The sequence below is a fragment of the Prionailurus bengalensis genome, chromosome C1 (genome assembly GCF_016509475.1).
Source record: "Prionailurus bengalensis isolate Pbe53 chromosome C1, Fcat_Pben_1.1_paternal_pri, whole genome shotgun sequence".
In the NCBI taxonomy this organism is placed as follows: Eukaryota; Metazoa; Chordata; class Mammalia; order Carnivora; family Felidae; genus Prionailurus; species Prionailurus bengalensis.
The window spans coordinates 27,132,038-27,157,576 of NC_057345.1; the positions used below are offsets into that span (position 1 = coordinate 27,132,038).

Below are 25,539 nucleotides of genomic sequence, written 5' to 3' on the forward strand. Positions count from 1 at the left end.
GCTGCTATAAACATGGGGGTGCATGTGCCCCTTCAAAACAGCACATCTGTATCCCTTGGATAAATACCTTAGTAGTGCAATTGCTGGGTCATAGGGTAGTTCTATTTTTAGTTTTTTGAGAAACCTCCATACTGTTTTCCAGAGTGGCTGCACCAGTTTGCATTCCCATTGACAGGTAATTTTTAATGTCCACTAGACCATGGTAAAATTGATCCGATATAATTTCCTACCTCTAACCCTACTCAACTTGTCAGCTTTTCACTTCTTCTCACTAGCATTACCTTTCTCTTACATTAATGGTTTTATAATCATCTAGGGTATTTTTCTGGTACATAGAAAGGACCCTGTAGGATACCTGTTAAACATTGGATAAATTCTCCATCCTTCTCACTTAGTTTCCCTATTCTCATTTAGGCTTCTAAGTTCTGTTTCATCTTTTTAATACCTTAGAATATGTGTATGTGGCTCACTTGCTTGGGTGGCTCAGTTAGTTAAGCATCCGACTTTGGCTCAGGTCATGATCTCACAGTTCAAGCCTCGCATCAGGCTCTCTGCTGATAGCTCAGAGCTTGGAGCCTGCTTCAGATTCTCTCTCCCTTCCTCTCTGCCCCTCCCCTGCTCGTGCTCTGTCTCTCTCTCTTTCTCTCAAAAATAAATAAACATTAAAAAAAAAAAGGTTTAAAAAAAAAAGAAAATCTGCTTGTATGTATTTATTCATTTTTGTAGGTATCATAACCATCCTAGTCCAGGTCCTCATCGTCTTCATTGTATGTACATACTTCAATTGCCTGCTCCTTTTATACTTCATATACTTTTTATTCCATACTAAGATGGCCTCCAAATTAATCTTTTTTAGTGACCTTTTCATCATATTACTCTGTGCTAACAGATCTGCAGTAACTCCACACTATCTACTAGAAATGATTTTAAAAGTTCATTATAGGGGTGCCGGGGTGACTCAGTTGGTTAAGCATCCGACTTTAGCTCAGGTCCTGGTCTTGCAGTTCATGAGTTTGAGCCTCACATCAAGCTCTCTGCTATCAGCGTGGAACCCACTTTAGATCCTCTGTCTGCCTCTCTCTCTGCCCCCTCCCCCCAGAATACATAAACATTTATTTTAAAGTTCATTATAGCTTCACAAAAATGGCTCTATTTAATCTCATCTTTAACATACCTTTCTTATTCATGTTAGCAGTTTTCTGTAACCCTCTTCTAAGATAATTGTTCCAGTTCTTTACATGCATTAATCCACATTATATCCTTCATTCATTGTATCCTCATATCATTGCTCATTGTTTTGTTGCCTGCTTTTTATCTTTGCTATACTCAAACCTTTCTTTGCTAGTTTAGTTATTTCTTCTTTTGACTGCCAGTGTCATAGATTACACTTTTGAACTATAGGTCTGTGTGCTTTAAAAAGTTTTTTTTTAATTGTAATTCTTTGGAACTGTAAATCCCCATTGCTTTCTAAAAAATTTATATTAAGATGTTTCTAACCCTCTTTGTTTTGTTTTTTTTAATTTATTTATTTTTCATTAGAAGACACTCCAAGTCAGCCCCAGATCATTGTGGTGCCAGTTCCCGTACCAGTGTTTGTGCCCATACCTCTTCATCTTTATACTCAGTATGCACCAGTCCCATTTGGAATTCCAGTTCCCGTGAGTAATCATGTAGAGATGAAGGCTGATTTAGTGCACATTTTCCTCAGTTAAAATGTTACAGCTCAATTTAAAAACTCTTCACTTTTTGGTAAAAAAGTGTTTGGCTCTTATCATATTACTGTATTATTTAATATGGAGTATATTAAGGGCTGCTTGTATTTATACCCTGCCTCCTCAGAGAATGCTGTGATACAGCCTTTTTATAATGTTCCATACACAATAAGACCACTTAAATAGAAAAAGGTCAGACATGTGTATGTGTGTTAAAATTCTAGAGTCTAACAAGGGTGAAAAAATAAATACTGTGATTTATATTATTCTCACTATTTTAAAAAATGTGTTCATTTTGTATTGGAAATATATTTTTCCTTGGTGAATTCTTTTTAATGTTTATTTATTTTTGAGGCAGAGAAAGAGCATGAACGGGGGAGGGTCAGAGAGAGAGGGAGACACAGAATCTGAAGCAGGCTCCAGGCTCTGAGCGGTCAGCACAGAGCCCGACGCGGGGCTCGAACTCATGGACCATGAGATCATGACTTGAGCTGAAGTCGGACACTTAACCGACTGAGCCACCCAGGCGCCCCTTTCCTTGGTGAATTCTTAAGGAAAATAGTTGTGTGAAACTGAAAATGTTAAGCAAGAAATATAATCAGAAACTAGTGTGTATTAGATAACTTATTTTAGATGAGTTAGAAACACATTTTGTTGACTATCCAGAAAAGCACTTAATTGAATTTTGATTTAAATGGCTGTTGTCTTATAAAAACAAACTAGCAAGACTATTTTAATCATTAGCAATAGAAATATCTGAATTTGTTCATTATTTTAGTGCTTAAATCATCTCACAAATAATAGTTTTGATGACAAACCTGTTCCCAAGAAACTGTCCTTGGTCTTTTAGATGCCTGTTCCTATGCTTATTCCATCCTCAATGGATAATGAAGATAAAGTCACCGAAAGTATTGAAGACATTAAGGAGAAGCTTCCTTCACATCCATTTGAAGCTGATCTCCTTGAGATGGCAGAAATGATTGCAGAAGATGAAGAGAAGGAGAAGACTCTATCCCAGGGAGGTTGGTATAATTGTAAAGAAAGAAAGAAAGAAAACACACAAATTTTCAGGTAGCTCAAGTAATTTTAAGTATTGGGTAGTCAAGATATTTCTAAAAGCTTTATTTGTGTTTAAATACCGAATTTGTTAAACTTGTTGATACCTCTGAAACTTTTTTCCTTTTTGTGAAACTACATATCTATAGTCAATACAGTTTTTAGTTCTTAATGATTCCAGAAAAATTGCCTGTAAATCCATTTTCATGATTATTTTCTGACTTCATTCCTGTATTCAAAGCCATGATCCCCATGTAAGAATTCTTAGTATATAATAATCAGCATGTTCATAGAAGGTAAATAGAATATTATGATGGAAAACCATTCGGCTCAAAATAACCTGTAGATAAATCCCCCTCTGTGGGGTGGAATAACAATAAGAACAGTAGTTATGTGCTTACATACCGTAGGCATGTCCTAAATGCACTGTGTGCATTGCCTCATTTAACCTTTACAACAGCCCTATGAGGAAGGTACTGTTTACTTTAGATTCCTCATTTGGAAAAATAGGATATCCTACTTGCCCTGGTTGTACAATCAGGAAGTGACGGAACTAGAGGTTGAATTCAGGTCTGTCTTCCTCCAAAGTTGATGATAGTAACCAATACTAGCAGGACATATCCAGAAAGGTTTCTGGCCTTAGCACTTTCTTGATTTTGGGATATAAGAAGACATAGAGAAAATTGTGTTTGGATAGTCAAAATATACAAAGGCCTTTTCCTGTATCACTGATGAGTTAAGAAATTATTTTTTCTTGACAATTTTTTTCTTTTTTTATTGATGGTTTTTACAAAGCTAAGGTTTAGATTTTTGCATAATAAATGCTGGGTGATTTTTCTGAGCACTGTAACTTTTTTTTTTTAACATTTATTTTTGAGAGAGAGAGAGAAAGAGAGAGAGAGAGACAGTGCACAAGTGGGGGAGGGGCAGAGAGACGAGACACAGAATCTGAAGCAGACTCCAGGCTCTGAGTGTCAGCACAGAGCCCAATATGGGGGCTTGAGCCCAAGAACTGTGAGATCATGACCTGAGCCAAAGTCAAATGCTTAGCCAGCTGAGCCACCCAGGCACCCCAAACACTGTAGTGCTTTTTTAAAAAAAGTATCAACATTCCTCTAGTGATGCCATTAAGTTTTAAAATCATAATATTGTCAGAGTTGCATAAAAAGGTTATTTGTTACTATTCTGTTTCTGGTCTCATTTTGGTCTCTAGTGTATAATCTCATAATTCTGACCCATTTATATGTAGATTTTAATGTCTTAGAATGTTGCCCCTTATGCTTGATCTTATAATTTCTGATATTTAGTTTGGAAGTTTAGCAATTCATGAAAATAAACCTCATTTTAAGTTGGCTTTCCACTCACATTAACAGTTTACATTTTGGGGTGCCTGGGTGGGTCAGTTGGTTGAGCATCCAACTTTGGCTCAGGTCATGATCTCACAATCATGAAGGAGATTTCTGTGTCTCCCTCTCTCTGTGCCCCTCCACTGCTTGCTCTCTGTCTCTCTCAAAAATAATAAACATTAAAAAAAAATAGTTAACATTTTTTAGGTGCTTCCTCTGAACAAATATTGTGACTTTCTCTTAACCTAAAAATTGAGTCAGACTGAAAAAACTTTTTTAAACTAAGCCTTAAGACGGATAGTTGTGATCACTAGAGTGTAAGTAAAATCTAATGGTTTAGAAACATAAAGGAGGGAGAAATTTATTCCTACTGAAGAGAACTGGCTAATTTATGTTTGATTTCAGAGAAAAGAAGCTGTAGTCCTGGGTTTTAAAAAGCATTTTGTTCTGTTTTTTACTTTGAATCCTTAAGCTCTTTACTTTTATTTTTTAAAAGTAAACAAAAATTTAATGTTTATTTACATTTGAGAGAGAGAGAGAGAGAGAGCGCGTGCATGCATGGGAGAATGGTAGTGGGAGAGGGAGACAGAGTCTGAAGCTGGCTCCAGACTGAGCTGACAGCACAGAGCCCAATGCAGGGCTCAAGCCCATGGGCCGCAAGACCATGACCTGAGCCAAAGTCAGATGCTTAATCTACTGAGCCACCTAGGCACCCCTAAAACCTTAAGCACTTTAGTTTTAAAATAGTTAATTGATAGAACTGTGTTCGGTTTCATTCATGTGCTGATTGTTCATGTAACTTGTATTTATATTCTAAGTCTAGTGACTTCTCAGTGTAGTGTTAAGATATATTTTGGGAGGAAAAAGCAATTCAATGCATATTTGTCAGTTTGTAAATAAATTATGTATGTGTGTGTGTGTTTCGTGGTAAAAAATAAATTCAGAAAGCATAGGAGTGTATGGGGTGCCTGGGTGGCTCAGTTGGTTGAGCGATCGACTTCGGCTCAGGTCATGATCCCACGGTTTGTGAGTTTAACCCTGCGTTGGGCTCTGTGCTGACAGCTCAGAGCCTGGAGCCTGCTTCAGATTCTGTGTCTCCCTCTCTCTGCCCCTCCCCCACTCATGCTCTGTCTCTGTCTCAGAAATAAATAAACATTAAAAAAAAAAAAAGCACAGGAGTGTAAATCTAAAATAAAGGTCCCTCTTGACATGACTTCTCTTGTACTGCTACCTTAGAAATATAAACACTGTTAGGGGTCATAATTTAATTGCATTTATCACTAATGCCTATTTTTATTAATGAATTATTCTTTCTGCATATGAAGTCTTTTTATTTAAGTTTATTTATTTTCAGAGAGGGAGAGAATGAGTGGGGGAGGGGCAGAGAGAGAGGGGAACAGAGGATTCTAAGTAGGCTCTGTGAGCTCAATGTGGGACTTGAACTCATGAACCATGAAGTCATGACCTGAGCCAAAGTTGGATGCTTAACCGACTGAGCCACGCAGGTGCCCCTGCATATGAAGGCTATTTTTTTAGCATTCCTTAGTATGATTCATTTATATAATGTAGTCATTTCATTTGAGATGCAGTTTGCTTTGTGAATACATGTAAGTTCTTTAATTATGTGCTTTTTTTCCCTTAGGATCCCAAACTTCTGAACAGGAGCTCTTTTTAGATACCAAGATTTTTGAAAAAGGTTTGTAATTCTACATACATTTCAAATCTTAGAAATATTATCTCAGTCACAGAAACCATAAAGTATTAGTATTCTTGGATTTAATATTTGTATTTTTAGCTATTCATAAGGGGCATCAGATGTCTATGATTGTATGCTAATGTGTAATGAGAATAATAAAAGGTAACTCAGATACTGGTTTTAAGGATTAATTAAAATAATGCTTTAAAGTGTTTACCAAGAATATGAAGCCAGTTTTGTGAGGCTGGTGAAGAAATTACTTCATCTTTTGAGTGTATCTACTTAAATCAGCAGGTATATCTTGGTTTTGTTATTCAGGGGTTCAGGAGGGTTTCTGAGCATGTATAGGGTCCATCTCATTTTGAGCATTTGTTTGTTTTCTGTATATTTCAGACCAAGGAAGTACATACAGTGGTGATCTTGAATCAGAGGCAGTATCTACGCCACATAGCTGGGAGGAAGAGTTGAATCATTATGCCTTAAAGTCAAATGCTGTGCAAGAGGCTGATTCAGAATTGAAGCAGTTCTCAAAAGGGGAAACTGAGCAGGATCTGGAAGCAGATTTTCCATCAGGTTTGTGCAACATAAAATACTCTTGGTTTTAGAAGATTGGTAGAACTCTGAATTGACATCATGAAGCAGTTATACTGTCTGATAACCTAAGGCACAAATGGTCTCTACCTTTGAAGGTTAAATAATAAAGTGGTTAATTTTTTTTAACCTTTCACACCATAATCTTGCAGGAGGTTTCCTTCATCATTAATGAAGTTTTTATTTAAATGCTATATCCACCTTTTTTGATCATAAAAAAATAATATAGTGATGATTACCTGATATTTTCTCCCCCAAAGTCTCTATATAAATCTGAGTTATTTATATCATAATATGCTTTCTGCTTATTATTAATAGAATCCTTTGACCCACTGAATAAAGGACAGGGAATCCAGGCACGTTCCCGAACAAGACGACGGCACAGAGATGGCTTCCCTCAGCCCAGACGAAGAGTAAGCAGTAGCTTAATTTTTCTAGCATTTTTCTTTGGTGTTTATTAATTCTTGCTGTTTACAAAGCTCTGTAACGGCCATCGTCCCAGTATTCCGTATATTGTTTTACACAACCTTGTATTTTTATGCCTTTATTTTGTTTCTTATAATCAAGAATGATATCTTTTGGATATTTTTTTTTTTAATTTTTTTTTTTTTCAAAGTTTATTTATTTTTGGGACAGAGAGAGACAGAGCATGAACGGGGGAGGGGCAGAGAGAGAGGGAGACACAGAATCGGAAACAGGCTCCAGGCTCTGAGCCATCAGCGGGGCTCGAACTCGCAGACCGCGAGATCGTGACCTGGCTGAAGTCGGACGCTTAACCGACTGCGCCACCCAGGCGCCCCGTCTTTTGGATATTTTAAAGGGATGTGTAAACCTCATGTTATGGTAGTAGAGGTACTGAGACAAGTCTCCCAGCACAGCACTGGGCAAATGCTTAGTATGTGGTTGTTATTATGTAGCTGCTCAGATGTTTCTTGTGAATGTCATGGTCTGTATCACCATTATACCTTTTCCAGCTGGTAGAAGGGTAACCAGGCAAGTTTACAGTTTCCTGGTGGATTGTTTGTTACTCTGTTTTGTTACTCACTTGTGTTACAGAAAGTCATTCAGGATTCAGTAGGGATTGATGAGCTCCTGAGCATATATTTTGAGTCATGGCCCATGCTTCAGCCATATAGACCCAAGAAAAGACAGCATTCCTGCCTCTCTAAATAGCATATGATACCACACCTGTGTATGTGCCACATAATCATGAAATTTTTATAGATTTATAAAACTTTATAAATGTATTTGTGTTACACTTGATTAACTTAAATTAATAAAAAATATTTGGCAGACTACTGCTGTTACAAAAAAAAAAACCATTATCTTTTACTTTATATTTCTACCAGGCTCTCTTTGTTTCTACAATTAGAGATGTTTTTGTTCTGTTTTACTTTAAAAAGCTTTTTAAAATCCTCATTGTACACTTTTTTTAAAAAAACCTCTAAATTTAGCCTTTTTTACATATAATAATGAAGTTTATTATTTTATTTTTAAATTTTTTTTTAACGTTTTTTATTTATTTTTGAGACAGGGAGAGACAATATGAACAGAGAAGGGTCAGAGAGAGGGAGACACAGAATCTGAAACAGGTTCCAGGCTCTGAGCTGTCAGCACAGAGCCCGACACGGGGCTCAAACTCACGGACCGCAAGATCATGACCTGAGCCGAAGTTGGCCGCTCAACCAACTGAGCCACCCAGGCACCCCTTATTATTTTATATAATATAGTATAATAGTGAAATTCACTTGGACATTTTCTCATATTGACAGGGCTTTCCCACACTAAAATTAAAAGAATAATGGCCTTATATTTTTTTTAATTAGCTCTGTTGAGTTATAATTGCATCTAAAAGTTCATAAATTTAAAAAAAATTTTTTTTAATGTTTAGTTTTGAGAGAGAGACAGAGACAGTGAGCAGGGGAGGGGCAGAGAGAGAGAGAGAGACAGACAGACAGACAGACACACACAGATCTGAAGCAAGCTCCGGGCTCTTAGCTGTCAGCAGAGCCTGTTCTGGGCTCGAACTCACAAATCATGAGATCATGTCCTGAGCAGAAGTCAGATGATTTACCAACTGAGCCACCCACACACCCCTAAAAGTTCATAAATTTTAAGTGTAATATTTGAGGGGCTCTGTCAGATATATTAAGTATGTAACTACCACCACAACCATAACCCTTCCACTGTACTGAACGCTCCCTGGGACCTTTTGTAGTCTGTCCTTTCCAGTTCCACCGATCCACTTTGCAGATTGATGTAAAATGGTACCTCTTTGCTTTTTCTATAATTTCATATAAATGGAGTTTTGTGATTTGCCGTCTTCCCTGTCTGGCTTCTTTCACTTAGCATAATGGTTTTGAGATTCATCTGTGTTGTTCCATGTATCAGTAAGGCCATTCATTCCTTTTTATTTCTGAGTAGCATTTCATCGAATGGACAAACCATAGTTTGTTTAACAGTTGATGGTAATTTGAGTTATTTCCAGTTTGGTGCTATTTCAGATATACTACTGTGAACATTTTAATATAAATCTCTTTGTGAACATATACTTTCATTTGAGGAAAAATACCCAGGAGTGGGATTGCTGGGTCTTATTGTATGTGTATTTTTAACTTTGTAGGAAAGCTATCAAACTGTTTTCCAGGGTAGTAAATGTATTGATTTGAATTCCCACCAGCAGTGTATGAGTTCCAATGTGCTCCATGACTTTGCTAATACTTGGTATTTTTAATTTTAACCATTCTAGTGAATGTGTAGTGGTATCTCACTGTGGCTTTAGTTTATACTTACCTAATGACTGATGATGTTGGATATCTTTCCATGTGTATATTTGTTATTCTTGTATTTTCTTTTTTTTAATTTTTTTTTCAATGTTTATTTTTTTGGGACAGAGAGAGACAGAGCATGAACGGGGGAGGGGCAGAGAGAGAGGGAGACACAGAATCGGAAACAGGCTCCAGGCTCTGAGCCATCAGCCCAGAGCCCGACGTGGGGCTCGAACTCACGGACCGCGAGATCGTGACCTGGCTGAAGTCGGACGGTTAACCGACTGCGCCACCCAGTCGCCCCTATTCTTGTATTTTCTTTGGTATGGTGTCTATTCAAAACTTTTGTGCATTTTTTTTTTAAAAACTACCTTATTATTTTTTTTTAAGTATTTATTTTGAAAGAGACAGAACGTGAGCCAGTGTATGTCAAGCAGGGGTAGGGGTGCAGAGAGAGAGGGAGAGACAATCCCAAGCAGGCTACTCACTGTCAGTGCAAAGCCCAATGCAGGGCTTGATCTCATGACCTGTGAGATCATAATCAAAATCAGGAGTCGGGATGCTCAACCAACTGAGCCACCCAGGTGCCCCTCTTGCACATTTCTTTTATTGGGTTGTTTGCCTTCTTACTGAGTTGTAAGTGTTCTTTATCATGGATGTAATTCTTTTCTCAAACTGACTTTTGCTTCTATGCTGTTTTTTCTTTATTTTCTTAATGGTAAAGAACAGAACTTTCTGAATTTGTGAAAGTCCGTTTTCATCAATTTTTAATTCTTTTATTATTCATGCTTTTTGGAATTCCATGTAAAAGTCTTTGCTTAACCTGTGGCAACTAAGATATTATCTTATGTTTTCTTCTGGTTTTATATTTTAGATTTTATGTGTCTCTGATTCATTTTAAGATGATTTTTATATATGAGTTCAGGCAAGTGTCAAGGTTATTTTTTGTATGTGGTGTCCCACTGTTTTAGTACCATCTGGAAAAAGGCTGTCCTTTCCCTTATTGAATTATACTTCTGTTAACATCAGCCAACTGTATATATGTCCGTCTGTTTCTGAAACTGTATTCTGCATTGATTTATATGTCTATTTTTTTTTTAATTTTTTTTTTTAACATTTATTTATTTTTGAGACAGAGAGAGACAGAGCATGAACGGGGGAGGGGCAGAGAGAGAGGGAGACACAGAATCGGAAGCAGGCTCCAGGCTCTGAGCCATCAGCCCAGAGCCTGACGCAGGGCTCGAACTCAGGGACCGCGAGATCGTGACCTGAGCTGAAGTCAGACGCTCAACGGACTGAGCCACCCAGGCGCCCCTATTTATGTGTCTATTTTAATACAGTACCAAGTGTTTCGATTATTGTAGCTTTACAGTGAGTGTTGAAATCAGGAGTATAAGTCCTCCAACATTGTTGTTCATTTTCAAAATTGTCATTCGTATATCCATATAAATTTTAGAATAACTGGGGCGCCTGGGTGGCGCAGTCGGTTAAGCGTCCGACTTCAGCCAGGTCACGATCTCGCACTCCGTGAGTTCGAGCCCCGCGTCGGGCTCTGGGCTGATGGCTCAGAGCCTGGAGCCTGTTTCCGATTCTGTGTCTCCCTCTCTCTCTGCCCCTCCCCCGTTCATGCTCTGTCTCTCTCTGTCCCAAAAATAAATAAACGTTGAAAAAAAAATAATTAAAAAAAAAATAAATTTTAGAATAACTTGCCAATTTTTATAAAAAAGACTGCTGGAAATTTGGGGCTGTTCTGAATCCAAAGATCAATTTGCATAAAATTGCAATTTTGAGCTGTTCAATATATGAAGATTATGTTTTTCTCCTTTATTTAGATCATCTTTAATTTTTCTTAGCAATGTTTTATATATTTTATTGTTCAAGTCTCATACTTTTTATCTAATAAGTATTTAAAATTTATTTTGACCCTGTGTTAAGTATTATTTTTATTAAAAAATTTTCTAATGTTTATTTTTGAGAGAGAGAGAGCTTGCACATGAGCAGGGGAGGGGCAGAGACAGAGGGGTGAGAGGATCCGAAATGGGCTCTGTGCAGACAGCAGTGACCCCGATTCAGGGCTCATACTCATGAACTGTGAGATTATGACCTCAACCAAAGTTGGACACGTAACCAGCTAAGCCACCAGGTGCCCCAAGCAGTATTATTTTTAATTTCATTTTCTAATATTCCTCATTGTCATATAAAAATAGAGATTACTTTTTCTATATAGAGTTTATGTATTGTGATTTTGCTCAATCAAAATCTTTAGGCTTTTCTACGTGGACAATCATATTATTTGCGAATAAAAATTGTTTTACTCTTGGGGTGCCTGGGTGGCTCAGTTGGCTATGCATTCGACTTTGGCTCAGGTAATGATCTAAATCATGAGTTCAAGCCCTGCGTTGGCTCTATGGTGACAGCTCAGAGCCTGGAGCCAGCTTCAGATTCTGTGTCTCCCTCTCTCTCTGCCCATCCCCACTCATGCTCTATCTCTCTCTCAAAAATGAATAAATGTTTAAAAAAAAACAAACAAGACTGTTTTACTTTTTCCTTTCTAATCTTAATGCCTCTATTATTTTATTTATTTTTATTTAATTTAATTTATTTATTTATTTTTGGATATATTGCACTAGCTAGGCTCTGTTGAATATTAGTGGTGAAAGCAGGTCTTCATGTCTATTCTTTTTTTTTTTTTTTTTTTTTTTAATTTTCAACGTTTATTTATTTTGGGGACAGAGAGAGACAGAGCATGAACGGGGGAGGGGCAGAGAGAGAGGGAGACACAGAATTGGAAACAGGCTCCAGGCTCTGAGCCATCAGCCCAGAGCCTGATGCGGGGCTCGAAGTCACGGACCGCGAGATCGTGACCTGGCTGAAGTCGGACGCTTAACCGACTGCGCCACCCAGGCGCCCCTTCATGTCTATTCTTAATCTTAGGACAAGTGTTCAATCTTGCAGTGTTGTTTTTTAAAGATTGTATTTTTAAGTAATCTCTATACTGAACATGAGGCTCGAACTCATGATCCCAAGATCGAGAGTGACACGCTCTACCAAATGAGCCAGCCAGGTGCCCCTCAGTCTTACAGTATTAAGTATGATATTACTTGTGGGTTTCTCCTAGTTGTCCTCTGTCAGGTCCAGGAAGTTCTCTTCTGTTTTTAATTTGCTGAGAATTTTTATCATGATTGTATTGTTGAATTTTGTCAGGTGGCTCTCTTGTATTTATTGCAATGATCATCTGGTTTTTCTTTTTGAGTGTATTAAAATGATGACATACAGGGGCACCTGGGTGGCTCTGTGTGTTAAGCATCTGACTCTTGATTTCGGCTCATGTCATGATCTCAGTTTGTGAGTTTGAGTTGTAAGTTCAAGCCCCATGCTGGGCTCCACACTGACAGTGGAGAACCTGCTTGGGATTCTCTCTCGTGCTTCCTCTGCCCCTCCCCTTGCTTGTGCATGTGTTCTCTCTCAAAATAAACTTAAGAAAAAATTTAAAAATGATGATACATATTAATTTTTTGAATGATAAGCTGAGTTTGCATTTGCGGGATGTACCTTACTTTCTTCTGACATATTTATTCATATATATTTTTTTTTTAATTTAATTTTTTTTAATCTACATCCAAATTTGTTAGCATATAGTACAACAGTGATTTCAGGAGTAGATTCCTTAGTGCCCCTTACCCATTTAGCCCATCCCCTCTCCCACAACCCCTCGAGTAACCCTCAGTTTGTTCTCCATATTTATGAGTCTCTTGTTTTGTCCGCCTCCCTGTTTTTATATTATTTTTGTTTCCTTTCCCTTATGTTCATCTGTTTTGTCTCTTAAAGTCCTCATATGAGTGAAATCATATGATTTTTGTCTTTCTCTAATTTCACTTAGCATAATACCCTCCAGTTCCATGCATGCAGTTGCAAATGGCAAGATTTCATTCTTTTTGATTGCCAAGTAATACTCCATTGTATATATATACCACATCTTCTTTATCCATTCATCCATCGATGGACATTTGGGCTCTTTCTATTCTTTGGCTATTGTTGATAGTGCTGCTATAAACATGGGGGTGCATGTGCCCCTTCAAAACATCACACCTGTATCCCTTGGATAAATACCTAATAGTGTAATTCCTGGGTTGTAAGGTAGTTCTATTTTTAGTTTTTTGAGGAACCTACATACTGTTTTCCAGAGTGGCTGCACCAGCTTGCATTCCCACCGACCATGCAAAAGAGATCCTCTTTCTCAGCATCCTCGCCAACATCTGTTGTTGCCTGAGTTGTTAATGTTAGCCATTTTGACAGGTGTAAGGTGGTATCTCATTGTGGTTTGATTTGTATTTCCCTGATAATGTGTGTGCCCTTTTATTATTTCTTTTATTTCTCTTACTTTGGGTTTTAATGTGGTCTACTTTTTCTAGTTTCTTTTTTTTTTTTTAACGTTTATTTATTTTTGAGACAGACAGAGACAGAGCATGAGAGACAGAACATGAATGGGGGAGGGTCAGAGAGAGAGGGAGACACAGAATCCGAAGCAGGCTCCAGGCTCTGAGCAGTCAGCACAGAGCCCAATGCGGGGCTCGAACTCACAGACCGCGAGATCGTGACCTGAGCTGAAGTCGGACGCTTAACCGACTGAGCCACCCAGGCGCCCCAACTTTTTCTAGTTTCTTAAGATAAAGCTTAGATTATTGATTTTAGACTTATTTTTCATAGACACATGTTAATACTATAAATGTCATTGTAAGCTTTAGCACTGTGGGAAAAAATGCTTGGTTTTTGTTTTCACTGACGTTCAAAATATTTTCTAATTGCATTTGTGGTTTCTTCTTTGACCATGAGTATTTATAAATGTGTTGGTTAATTTCCAATTTTTGAGGATTTTCTTAATATTGTTCCACTACTGGTATCTAGTTTAACTTGATTATAGTTAGAGAATTTATGGAGGCTTGTTTTTTATCCCAGAATATGATCTACTCTTGTTTTTCATGAAATAGACCTGAATGGTAAAAATGGTTGTTCATACCTCACTGGGTGGGTCCAGTATCTGGAATATAGTGAGTATTTAAATGTTAGTAATCATTACAGTTCTGCATTTAACTCTCTTTTTTTCTTTTCCCATATGGATTGGATTAATCTCTAAAGCTTCTTTCTAGCTTTAAGAATTCTGAATCTTTAGGATCTAATAAAAATTGCATATTCTGTAAATTTTTCCCTTCTCTCTTTGAGAGCTTGTTTCTTAAAGATTCGAAACTAAATTTTATATTTTATAAATTTTTGGAATTCTTACAGGGACGGAAGAAGTCTATAGTGGCTGTGGAGCCCAGAAGTCTTATTCAAGGAGCCTTTCAGGGGTGCTCAGTGTCTGGGATGACACTGAAATACATGTATGGGGTAAATGCCTGGAAGAACTGGGTTCAGTGGAAAAATGCCAAGGAAGATCAGGGGGATCTGAAATGTGGCGGTAAATACACAGCATGAATTTGTATCTTAAGGTGGTTGGGAGGATAGAGTGCAAGTCATTAATCTACACAAAAGGGATACATACTAGGTCAAAAATCCCATAAAACTTTGGTTTGGGCCTACCTTAAAATTTTTCCCATTTTTATTTAACTTCTTATTTCTTTTTTCTCCTTGTCAGGTGTTGAACATGCTGCATCTAGCCCATGTTCTGACCCTTTAGGAAGTGCTCAAGACCATGTACTCTCTCAAGAATCCTCAGAGCCAGGCTGTAGAGGTAAAAATCATTTCTCTGCTTGTAATCTGAATTTTCTGAATCACTTTTAATATTATTGTCAATTTTAAATTTGTAAATGGAATATTTAATATTTGAAGTCTTATGGTAAAAGAGAGAAATTAATATCCTACTCTCAGTTATAAAGAGCACAAGCTCTATAAAGGTAAGGTTGTACAGGCATGATTTCGTTATGCAAATATGAGGAATTTTGTTCCTTTTTCCAACACTATGAGGGTGGCTCAAATCTGCCTTCTTGAGCCCTGTATCTGTAACCTAACCCACATGGAACTTCTGGTGTTGGTGTTGGTGTTAAGAAAGGTATCTGGAAAAGCCTTGCCTCTTCTGTAGAAATTTTTCCTAATAACAAGCTCTGTGAGACTGGGTGCTGGGAAATTTGGAACCCAATAAACACTTCACATAGAACAACAGTGTATAATTTTAGAGCCCACATTAACTCCCCCATTGCCCCTGCCTTGGTTTTGAAATTCTGTTCTAAACTTTTGTTTTCATTTTATATTTTCCTTTTTTATTATCTTTGTTTTATGTAATATACTTACTATAATCTTTGTGGAATGAGATAGGGCAGGAATGGATGAGTATGTCCTTGTCACTAGATTTTTTTTGCCTCTTTCCAACTATACCTTCTATCTAACAACTGAGTAGTTGCATGCACTCTTGGCTTCACCTCAGTGTATCCTGCTGGCTTTTAGTTAGTGGCTGCTGTGGTCTATGACTCATTCAGTTCCTACAGATCAAGTGTAATCTCTACCCAGTTATATAAATATACTCCTCTTATGGAGGTTTATTGGTCCCTTTACCAACCACTTTGAGCCACAGCACTCTTTGTTTTAAAAAAGAAAGAAGGATAATGAGAATGAAGAGGTAATACTATGTTAGACTACCAGCCCTAAATGCAGTAGCCACAGGGGATGCCTACTCATTTTTGCTACTCGTTCATCAAAAAAATACTTACTGAATTTATGTGCTAGGTGGTTAGCAGACATAGTGGTTAGGTGCTTTGGTGAAAAGGTCAAACATGGTCCTTGCCCTCTGAGCCACCACTTTTACCTTTTGCAAAATCATTTCAGGGGAACTCAAGTGTATCTTTGGAAACATGCAGGCTTGTCTCAATATAGATGAGCAGTGACTAGGAAGAGTGTTTCAATTCTAATCTGAATTGAAGTAGGATCTCTACTGAAGTAGTATCTCTACAAATCAAATTGGGTAACTCTCCCAAAATTAATTCAGTTCTTAGTTGATTTCAAAGCCTTAATATGCTATGTGAGGTTTACCATGATCTGCTCCCATCTGCCTTTCTTGATTTTCTCCGGTACATCTAAATCCCCTGAACCTTTTCATTTTTTGTGTATTCCAGCATTTCTAAGGACATGACATTTTTATATGTTATTTAAGTGTTCTATATGCACATAAATCTGAGTTAGAGAAAGTTAAACAGCATTTTAATGCAGATATTCCCAGAACCTTTCATAAGCCTTTTATATACCATTGTGAATTCTTTAGAGGCAAATATAATATGCTGCTGTTTTCCAAATTTATCAGATCTTAGAAACCCGGGTTTGTCCAGCTCTCATATTGCTAGTATTTTGTGGAATATGCTTTGGGAAAATTTCTTACATCCTCAGATTGGAATTCTTTATTCACCTGTTTAATTCTTCTTCACCTTTCAAGGTCTGGCATTAGTATCACATCCTCCAGAATCTCACCTGACCCTTCCCTGTTGGATGTTCCTTATTTGCTTTCCTAGAATCCTTCTTAAATAAAACCTCTGTCATAGCACCTGGTACTACATTGTTTTCATTTCTTTAATTGAAAAAGCCCTGAGAGCTGGATTTGTCTGTAATCCATGTATTCACCAGTGTTCACTGCAATGCCTGGGGGTACATTAGTGGTCACTGTTTTTTAGTGAATAAAGTTGTGTTACTGTGTTTCTTATAAGTTAATATTTCAGATGTTTTCTACCTTTCCATAGTCCGTTCTATCAAGCTGAAGGAAGATATTCTGTCCTGCACTTTTGCTGAGTTGAGTTTGGGTTTATGCCAGTTTATCCAAGAGGTGCGGAGACCAAATGGTGAAAAATATGATCCAGACAGTATCTTATACTTGTGCCTTGGAATTCAGCAGGTATCAAATTCAGTAATTGTTCTAAAATGTATTGCATTTTTAATAATTCTCATAGAACTTACGATTCAAACTGAAAAAACTATAGTGTGTATTGGTTGTTTGGTGTTACTTTTATATTCTGTTCTAATGAACCACTGACCCTGATTTAAAAGTCTTGATCATATAGTCTTTTGTAAGCCAAATTGAGACTCTTTGTAGAATAACAGAAAATGAGGATGGTGCATTTAATTATTAAATGGACAAAAAAGGCAAGAATAGCCAATTCACAAAAAAGTAATATAGGTGAATATGTATATATATGTATGTACTTTAAATGCATATTAAAATAACAGGTTACCATTTTTTGTCTATCACATTAGCAAGAATAAAATAATTATAACACTTATTGTTGATAGGACTTCTGTGAGGAGGGGATTTGCCTTCATAGCTGGTGATAATTAGTATACACTTGAACATATGTTTCAGGAATATTTTTGAATGTTCATACTTTTTTTTTTTTTAATTTTTTTAACGTTTATTCATTTTTGAGAGAGAGAGAGAGAGAGAGAGAGAGAGAGAGAGAATATGTGAGCAAGGGAAGGGCAGAGAGAGAAAGAGACTGTGAAGCAGGCTCCAGGCTCCGAGCTGTCAGCACAGAGCCCGATGCAGGGCTCGAACCCACGAACTGTGAGATCATGACCTGAGCCAAAGTAGGATGCTCAACCAACTGAGCCATCCAGCACACCAAATGTTCATACTCTTTCACCAAGTAATTCCCTTTTTGGGAGTTCGTCAAAGCTAGATATTAGTGTTATGTTTATATCAAAGGTAGATAGAGTGTTATGTTTAAGTAAATTATAGTATATTTATAAAGTATATTACATAACCAATAAAAATTGTTTACAAAGTAACTTCTAGTAACATAAAAATATTAATATTAAAGGACTAAATGAACAAAATGAGAGTACAAATACATGTTAACACATAGTGATTTAAAACCCAATCATATAAATACATAGTAAAATGAAATGCACCAAAAAAATGTTGACAGCAGTTATCGTGGTTATCGTCTTAGGGTGGTAGTGCCTTGGGTATTGTTGACTTTTCTCTGTTTGCCAAATTTTCTTCCAGTTGTATGATGGGGGAGGTGGGTTCTTTTATTTAGGCATTTATTAAAGTTTATTTCTTAATTATACAAGTAGTTTGTGCTCACTGTAATTATTAAAACAGTGAGGCATTTAAGGAAAATTTTATCTACTTCCATTCCCAGTCTCTGAGGTAACCAGTATTGTAACATCTGTCATTCATGTACCTTCTTCTGTGCTATACATTTATGCATTTATTCTTATGCATCATGCATTTATGCATTTATACATTTATTCTTGTTTTGCTTACTGTTTAGCAAAATAGAGCTCATACCATACACATTTTTTTCAGCTTACTTTTTTTTAAAATTTAAATGTTTATTATTTTGAGAGAGAGTATGCACACAAGCAGGGGAGGGGCAGAGAGAGAGAGAGAGACAGAGAGAGAGAGAATCCCAAGCAGGCTCTGCTCTGTCAGTGTAGAGCCTGATGGAGGTTTCAATCTCATGAACCATGAGATCATGACGTGAGCTGAAATCAAGAGTCCAACGCTTAATCTCCTGAATCACCCAGGCACCCCTGCAGCTTATTTTTCCCAATCTGTTTGTCCCTCCAATTGAATATAAATGAAGTTTCTTCCTTTATACAGAAAGCTGCATAATACTGCAGAGTATGAATATACCAGTTATTCACCATTTTTTCTTTTGTACATTCAGGTTATTCCCCCCTTCTTTTTTTTTTTTTAATTAATTTTTTTTTTTTTAATTTACATTCAAGTTAGTTATATAGTGCAAAAGTGATTTCAGGAGTAGATTCCTTAATGCCCCTTACCCATTTAGCCATTTAGCGCATCCCCCCTCCCACAACCCCTCCAGTAACCCTCTGTTTGTTCTCCACATTTGAGTCTCTTATGTTTTGTCCCCTTCCCTGTTTTTATTTTATTTTTGATTCCCTTCCCTTATGTTCATCTGTTTTGTATCCTTAAAGTCCTCATATGAGTGAAGTCATGATTGTTGTCTCTCTCTAATTTCGCTTAGCATAATACCCTCTGGTTCCATCCACGTAGTTGCAAATGGCAAGAATTCATTCTTTTTGATTGCCGTTTAATACTTCATGTGTGTGTGTGTGTGTGTGTGTGTGTATTCGTTATCCATGATGGACATTTGGGCTTCTTGCATACTTTGGCTGTTGATAGTGCTGCTATAAACATTGGGGTGCATATGTCCCTTTGAAATAGCACACCTGTATCCCTTGGATAAATACCTAGTAGTGCAATTGCTGGGTCATAGGGTATATTTTTAATTTTTTGAGGAATCTCCATACTGTTTTCCATTTAACCAACTGAGCCACTCAGGCACCCACCATACTGTTTTCCAGAGTGGCGGCACCAGCTTGCATTCCCACCAGCAGTACAAAAGAGATCCTCTCTCTCCACATCCTTGCCAACATCTGTTGTTACCTGAGTTGTTAATGTTAGCCATTCTGACAGGTGTGAGGTGGTATCTCATTGTGGTTTTGATTTGTATTTATTTCCCTGATGATGAGTGATGTTGAGCGTTTTTTCATGTGTCGGTTGGCCATCTGGATGTCTTCTTTGGAGAAGTGTCTATTCACGTCTTTTGCCCATCTGTTCACTGGATTATTTGTTTTTTGGATGTTGAGTTTGACAAGTTCTTTATAGATTTTGGATACTAACCCTTTATCTCATATGTGATTTGCAAATATCTTCTCCCATTCTGTCGTTTGCCTTTTAGTTTTGCTGATTGTTGCCTTTACTGTGCAGAAGCTTTTTATTTTGATGAGGTAGGTCCCAATAGTTCATTTTTGCTTTTGTTTCCCTTGCCTCTGGAGACATGTTGAGTAAGAAGTTGCTGCAGCCAAGATCAAAGAGGTTTTTGCCTGTTTTCTCCTTGAGGATTTTGATGGCTTCCTATCTTACATTTAGGTCTTTCCTCCATTTTGAGTTTATTTTTGTGTATGGTGTAAGAAAGTGGTCCAGGTTCATTTTTCTGCATGCCGCTGTCCAGTTTTCCCAGCCCCGCTTGCTGAAGAGACTGTCTTTATTCCATTGGCTCTTCTTTCCTGCTTTGTCAAAGATTAGTTGGCCGTACGTTTGTGAGTCCATTTCTGTTCTGTTCCATTGATCTGAGTGTGTTTTTGTGCCAGTACCATACTGTCTTGATGATTACAGCTTTGTAGTACAGCTTGAAGTCCGTACTCCCCCCCCCTCATTCTTATAAACAGTGTTTCAGTAAATATTTTGTTTGCATACCTGATGAACTGGGGCTTTTATTTTTAGGTTAAAACATATATAGATTTCTCTAATTTTAAGATGTTTTCAGATAACTTTCCAGAATGATTATAGTAATGAACAGTCTTACCAGCAGTGTTGTGTGCGCCCATTTCTTGAATTCTCCTTACCACTACTCTTTTTACTATTTATTATTCTGATGGATTAAAAAAAATGGCATCTGGTGGCTCCAATTTTATGAAGTAGTATATCTTTGTATGCTGTTGGTCATTTGGATTTTCCTTTCTTTCTGTAGGATCTCTTTTATGTTGGGGATATGAACTCTAAGTGCTTGAGTTAAATTTTTCTAGTGTATATTTGCCTTTCAGTTTTGTTTTGCCATTCAGAAAGCTTTCCTTTTTACACAGTTTAATAATATGCATTTATTTTATAATTCCTGATTTTTCTGTGTTGCTTAGGATGGTCTTCCTACTTATGTGTTTAAATTTAAATTCTCATAGATTTCTTTCTAAAATACATACTTTTTATATTGACATCTTTAATACATCCAGAATTCATTTTTGTGCATGATACACGTTTATTTCAGATGAATAACATTTATGATGGGTTATCTAGTTACACAGGTAGCATTCATTTTCCCCACAGAATCGAAATAGCACCTTTGTTATTAAAATATTGTTCCCATTGTATTTTGATCCAATTTCTAGATTGTAAAAGATGTTTTTAAAATCAACATACAAGGGGTGCCTTGGTGGCTCAGTTGGTTGAACATACAACTCTTCATTTCAGCTCAGGTCATGATCCTAGGGTTGTGGGATTGAGCCCCATGCTCAGTACTTAAGGTATTCTCTCCCTCTCCCTCTCTCCCTCCCTCTCCCCCTCCCCTTCTCCCCCTCTTTCCCTCTTTCCCTCTTTCCCTCTCTCCCTCTCTCCTATTGTCTGTCTGTCTGTCTCTCTCTCCCTCCCCCCTCCTCCACTTGCACTCTGTCTCTAAAATAAAAATAAAAGAAAACAAAAAAAAGTCAACACATGAGAGGAATTTTATAGGCTCTCTCAATGAAAATGTATTGGGCACCTACTATGTACCACACATGCATTTTGGTTAGGTAAAAATTTTGAAGATTCTGAACACTTTCTGAACTTTTAGAGTTTATGATATTAGGGATCTAAAAACATTCTCATATTTTATCAGTGCAGGTGTCAAGGAGTAAGAAATATTGTGGCAGTGATTCATATTCCGACTTGAACATAATCAAAGCGTGTGGCCATTGCTGTGAATTCAGTCACAAACTGCTTTACATACCAGATACTCTGCTATCTATAAAATATACTCTAATTTGTGAGACAAATCATAACCTTATAAAAAGTTTTTTCTAGTGTATTTATCCTGTTGTTTATATTAATAAATGATTTTTATAATAATACTATTAAAAAGAGGTTATAAGTTAACAGTATTTACCTATAGGTGATAGGAAGTAAATACTATAAACCTTTTACCAGTTCTGACAAGAAATAAACTTTCCTTAACCATAAGGAATTTTAAAATGTAACTTAAGCTCACATCTTAGATGTGCTTCCTGTTTTGTTTTCTTCCCTGATTATAAAAATGGTTATGCTAAGTGTAAAGAATTTTGAAAATACATTAAAGTGTAAAGAAATAAATTAAACCCAACCATAATATCAACACCTGTACCACCACTGTTAACATTAGCTGAGAAGGGGAATTGGCAAAAAAGAAACAAATAGGCAAATAGCAAAATTAACATACAGCTAACAGGCAAAATGTGTTAGGAATGTCTAACAATCATTTACTGTGTATGCTGTGTGTATTATTAATATAAGCTTATTTCATATATTAACTCATTCATTTGTGAGCATGCCCTTCTGATACATAAGGACTGTTATCATCACCATTTTCTGTTGAGCACAGTGAGTTAAAGTATTGTTTAAGGCCTCAAATGTAGTAAGTGGCAGGGCCAGGATGTGAATCCAGGTAATTTGTTTTCAGAGTCCATTCTTAATTTTTTTTTTTTTAACGTTTATTTATTTTTGAGACATAGAGAGAGCATGAACAAGGGAGGAGCAGAGAGAGAGGGAGACACAGAATCTGAAACAGGCTTCAGGCTCTGAGCTGTCAGCACAGAGCCCGACGCGGGGCTTGAACTCACGGACCGTGAGATCGTGACCTGAGCCGAAGTCGGACGCTTAACCGACCGAGCCACCCAGGCGCCCCCAGAGTCCATTCTTAAGATCACTGTGTTGGACTATCTCCCTGATGTAAAAGGTTACTTAATTAAAATCAAGGAAAAATGTCACCCATTAAACTGATTAAAAATTGAAAGGTTGAGAAGTTCAATAATTACTGTTGGAGGCCTTTTCAGAGGGCAAGTTGATGTGGCAAAGAAAACATTAAATGCATGTAGATTCGGGGCACCTGGGTGGTTCAGTTGGTTAAGTATCCGATTTCGGCTCAGGTCATGATCTCTCGGTTCATGATTCGAGCCCTGTATCGGGCTCTGTGCTGACATCTCAGAGCCTGGAACCTGTTCCTAATTCTGTGTCTCCCTCTGTGCCCCTCCCCCACAGACAGTCTGTCTCTCCCTCAAAAATAAATATTTAAAAAATATGCTTGTAGGTTCTTCAGTGTAGCAAATCCATTGATCAGTATTTCTCCCTCAAGAAATGCACACATGTACATAGACTGGTATTTTTATTATAACGTTGTTTTCAACAGCAAAAAATTGGAAACCACCTAAGTGTTCATTAAAACAGTAATGTTCAATCAACTATAATATGTCTGTACTGTTAAATACCATACAATAGTTAAAAAGCAATGAATTGCTCTTATACATTTTTGCATGGAAAACTCTTAGAGACACATTGAAAAAAGTTTTTTTTAAGGTTAATTTGCTTTTGAGAGAGAGAGAGAGTGTGTTGAGTGGGTGAGGGCCAGAGAGGGAGACGTAGAAGCTGAAGCAGGCTCCAGGCTCTGAGCTATCAGCAAAAAGCCTGATGTGGGGCTGGAAATTGTGAACCACCAGGCCATGACCTGAGCAGAAGTTGGACCCTTAACTGACTACGTCACCCAGGTGCCTGCCCCCAAGAGACATATTTTTAAAGTAACTTGCACGACTATGTGTTGTGCAATATTTATTTATATTGTGGCAAAATACACATGTTATAAAGCTTACCATTTTAAAATGTACAGTTCAGTGTCCTTAAGTGCATTCATGATGGTGTGCAGTTGTCATCACTGTGTTTTTCCAAAATATCACTGTGTTTTCCTAACTGGAAATCTCATAACCCATTAAGCAGCCACTCCCTATTACTTCCTCTGCTTAGTCCCTGGCAACCATGAATCTGCTTTCTATCTCTGTGGATTTCCTTGTTCTGGATATATCATATAAACAGGATTATACAATTATGTGGCCTTTCGTGTCTGGCTTCTTCCAGGTTTAACCTGTGTAGCATGAATCAGTACCTTTTTATGGGTGAATTATTTCATTTTTGGATATACCACATTTTACTTATCCATCTGTTTGTGGACATTTGAGTTATTTCTACCTTTTGGTTATTACAAATAGTGAATGATACTGTGAACATTCATGTACAAATTTTTGTTTGAACATCTGTTTTCTTTTGGGTCTGTGCCTACCAGTGGAATCACATGGTCAAATAGGAACTCCATGATAAGCTTGTTGAGGAGCCACCAAAACAGTTTCCACAGTGACTGCACCATTTTATGTTGCCAGCAGCAGTGTACAAAGGGTCTGTTCTCTCCATTCTTGCCAATGTTTGTTAATTTCCTTTTTTTTTTTAAAGTTATCTGATGGGTATGAGGTAGTGTCTCATTATGGTTTTGATTTGCATTTTCCTAATGACTAATGTCACTGAACATTTTTCCATGTATTTGTTGGCCATTTGGGTATCCTCTTTGGATAAATATTTAAGTCCTTTGCTCCATTTCTTAATTTGTTGTTTGTTTTTTTGTTGTTGAGTTGTAGGATTTCCTTATGTATTCTGGATATTAAACTCTGACAGATACGTGATTTGCAAATATTTTTTCTTAGTCTCTGAGTTTTCTTTTCAGTCTTCTTGGTAATGTACTTTGAGGCACAGAAATTTTGGATTTTGATGAAGTTCAGTTTATTTTTTCTGTTGCTTGTGCTTTTGGTGTCATCATCTAAGAATCCATTGTCAAATTCAAGTTCATAAAGATTTACCTCTATGTGTTCTTTTAAGTTTTTGGCTTTTAGTTCTTATGTTTAAGTCACTGATCCATTTTGAATTCAGTTTTATATCTCACGTAAGGTAGGGATACGTCTGACTTAGGGATAACTGTATATGTGGATATCCAGTTTTCCTACCACCATTTATTGAAGAGACTGTTGTCTCTTTATTGAACAGTCTTGACATCCTTATTGAAAAACGTTTGACTAAATTTATGTGTTTATTTTGGACTTTCAATTCTGATACATTGGTCTATATGGTTATTCCTATGGTGATACATGCTATTTTGATTACTGTTGCTTTGTAATAAATTTTGAAATAGGAAGTATGATTCTTCAAGATTTGTTTGGTGATTTGAGGTTCCTTGTAATTCCATATGAATTTTGGGATTGGCCTTTCCTTCCCTTTATGCAAGAAAAGAAAAAAAGCCATTGAGATTTTGATTAGGATTGCACTGAATCTTTAGAGTGCTTTGGGGAATTTTTCCATTTGAACAATATTATCTTCAGATCCATGAATATGAGATGTTTTACTTAGGTCTTTAATTTCTTAGCAGTTTTTTGTTTTTGTTTTTGTTTTTTTCTACCTTTAGGTGTATAGGTCATGTACCTCCTTTGTTGAATTTATTCTTGAGTATTCTTTACAATACGATTGTAAATTGAATTGTTTTCTTAATTTCCTTTTTGGATTATTCATTGCAAGTGATTTTTGTGTTGCTTGTATCCTTTGCTGAATTCATTTATTAACTCTAATAACAATTTTGTGTGTGTGTGTGTGTGTGCGCGTGTGTGTGTGTATTCTTTAGAATTGTCCCTATATAGGCTCGTGTCATTTGTAAATGGAGGTATTTTTACTCCTTAGGACCTTTCCTGTCTGAATGCCTTTTACTTGTTTTTCCTGCCTGCTTACTCTGGCTAGGACTTCAAGTACAGTAATGAAAGTGGCAAGAACAGGC

General features: G+C 37.0%; 1 protein-coding gene across 6 annotated transcripts in view; it reads left to right on the top strand.

Moving 5' to 3' along the window:
- The window catches only part of ZMYM4 (zinc finger MYM-type containing 4), a 146,684-nt gene that overhangs the window by 111,090 nt on the left and 10,055 nt on the right, over positions 1-25,539 (top strand). For all 6 annotated transcript variants that reach the window (XM_043574445.1, XM_043574446.1, XM_043574443.1 and 3 more), the window contains 8 exons: positions 1,540-1,658; positions 2,563-2,734; positions 5,757-5,810; positions 6,204-6,383; positions 6,720-6,814; positions 14,453-14,624; positions 14,802-14,897; positions 16,888-17,039. In XM_043574445.1, coding sequence (XP_043430380.1) covers positions 1,540-1,658; positions 2,563-2,734; positions 5,757-5,810; positions 6,204-6,383; positions 6,720-6,814; positions 14,453-14,624; positions 14,802-14,897; positions 16,888-17,039 — 1,040 coding nt within the window. The remainder of the gene's footprint in view (positions 1-1,539; positions 1,659-2,562; positions 2,735-5,756; positions 5,811-6,203; positions 6,384-6,719; positions 6,815-14,452; positions 14,625-14,801; positions 14,898-16,887; positions 17,040-25,539) is intronic.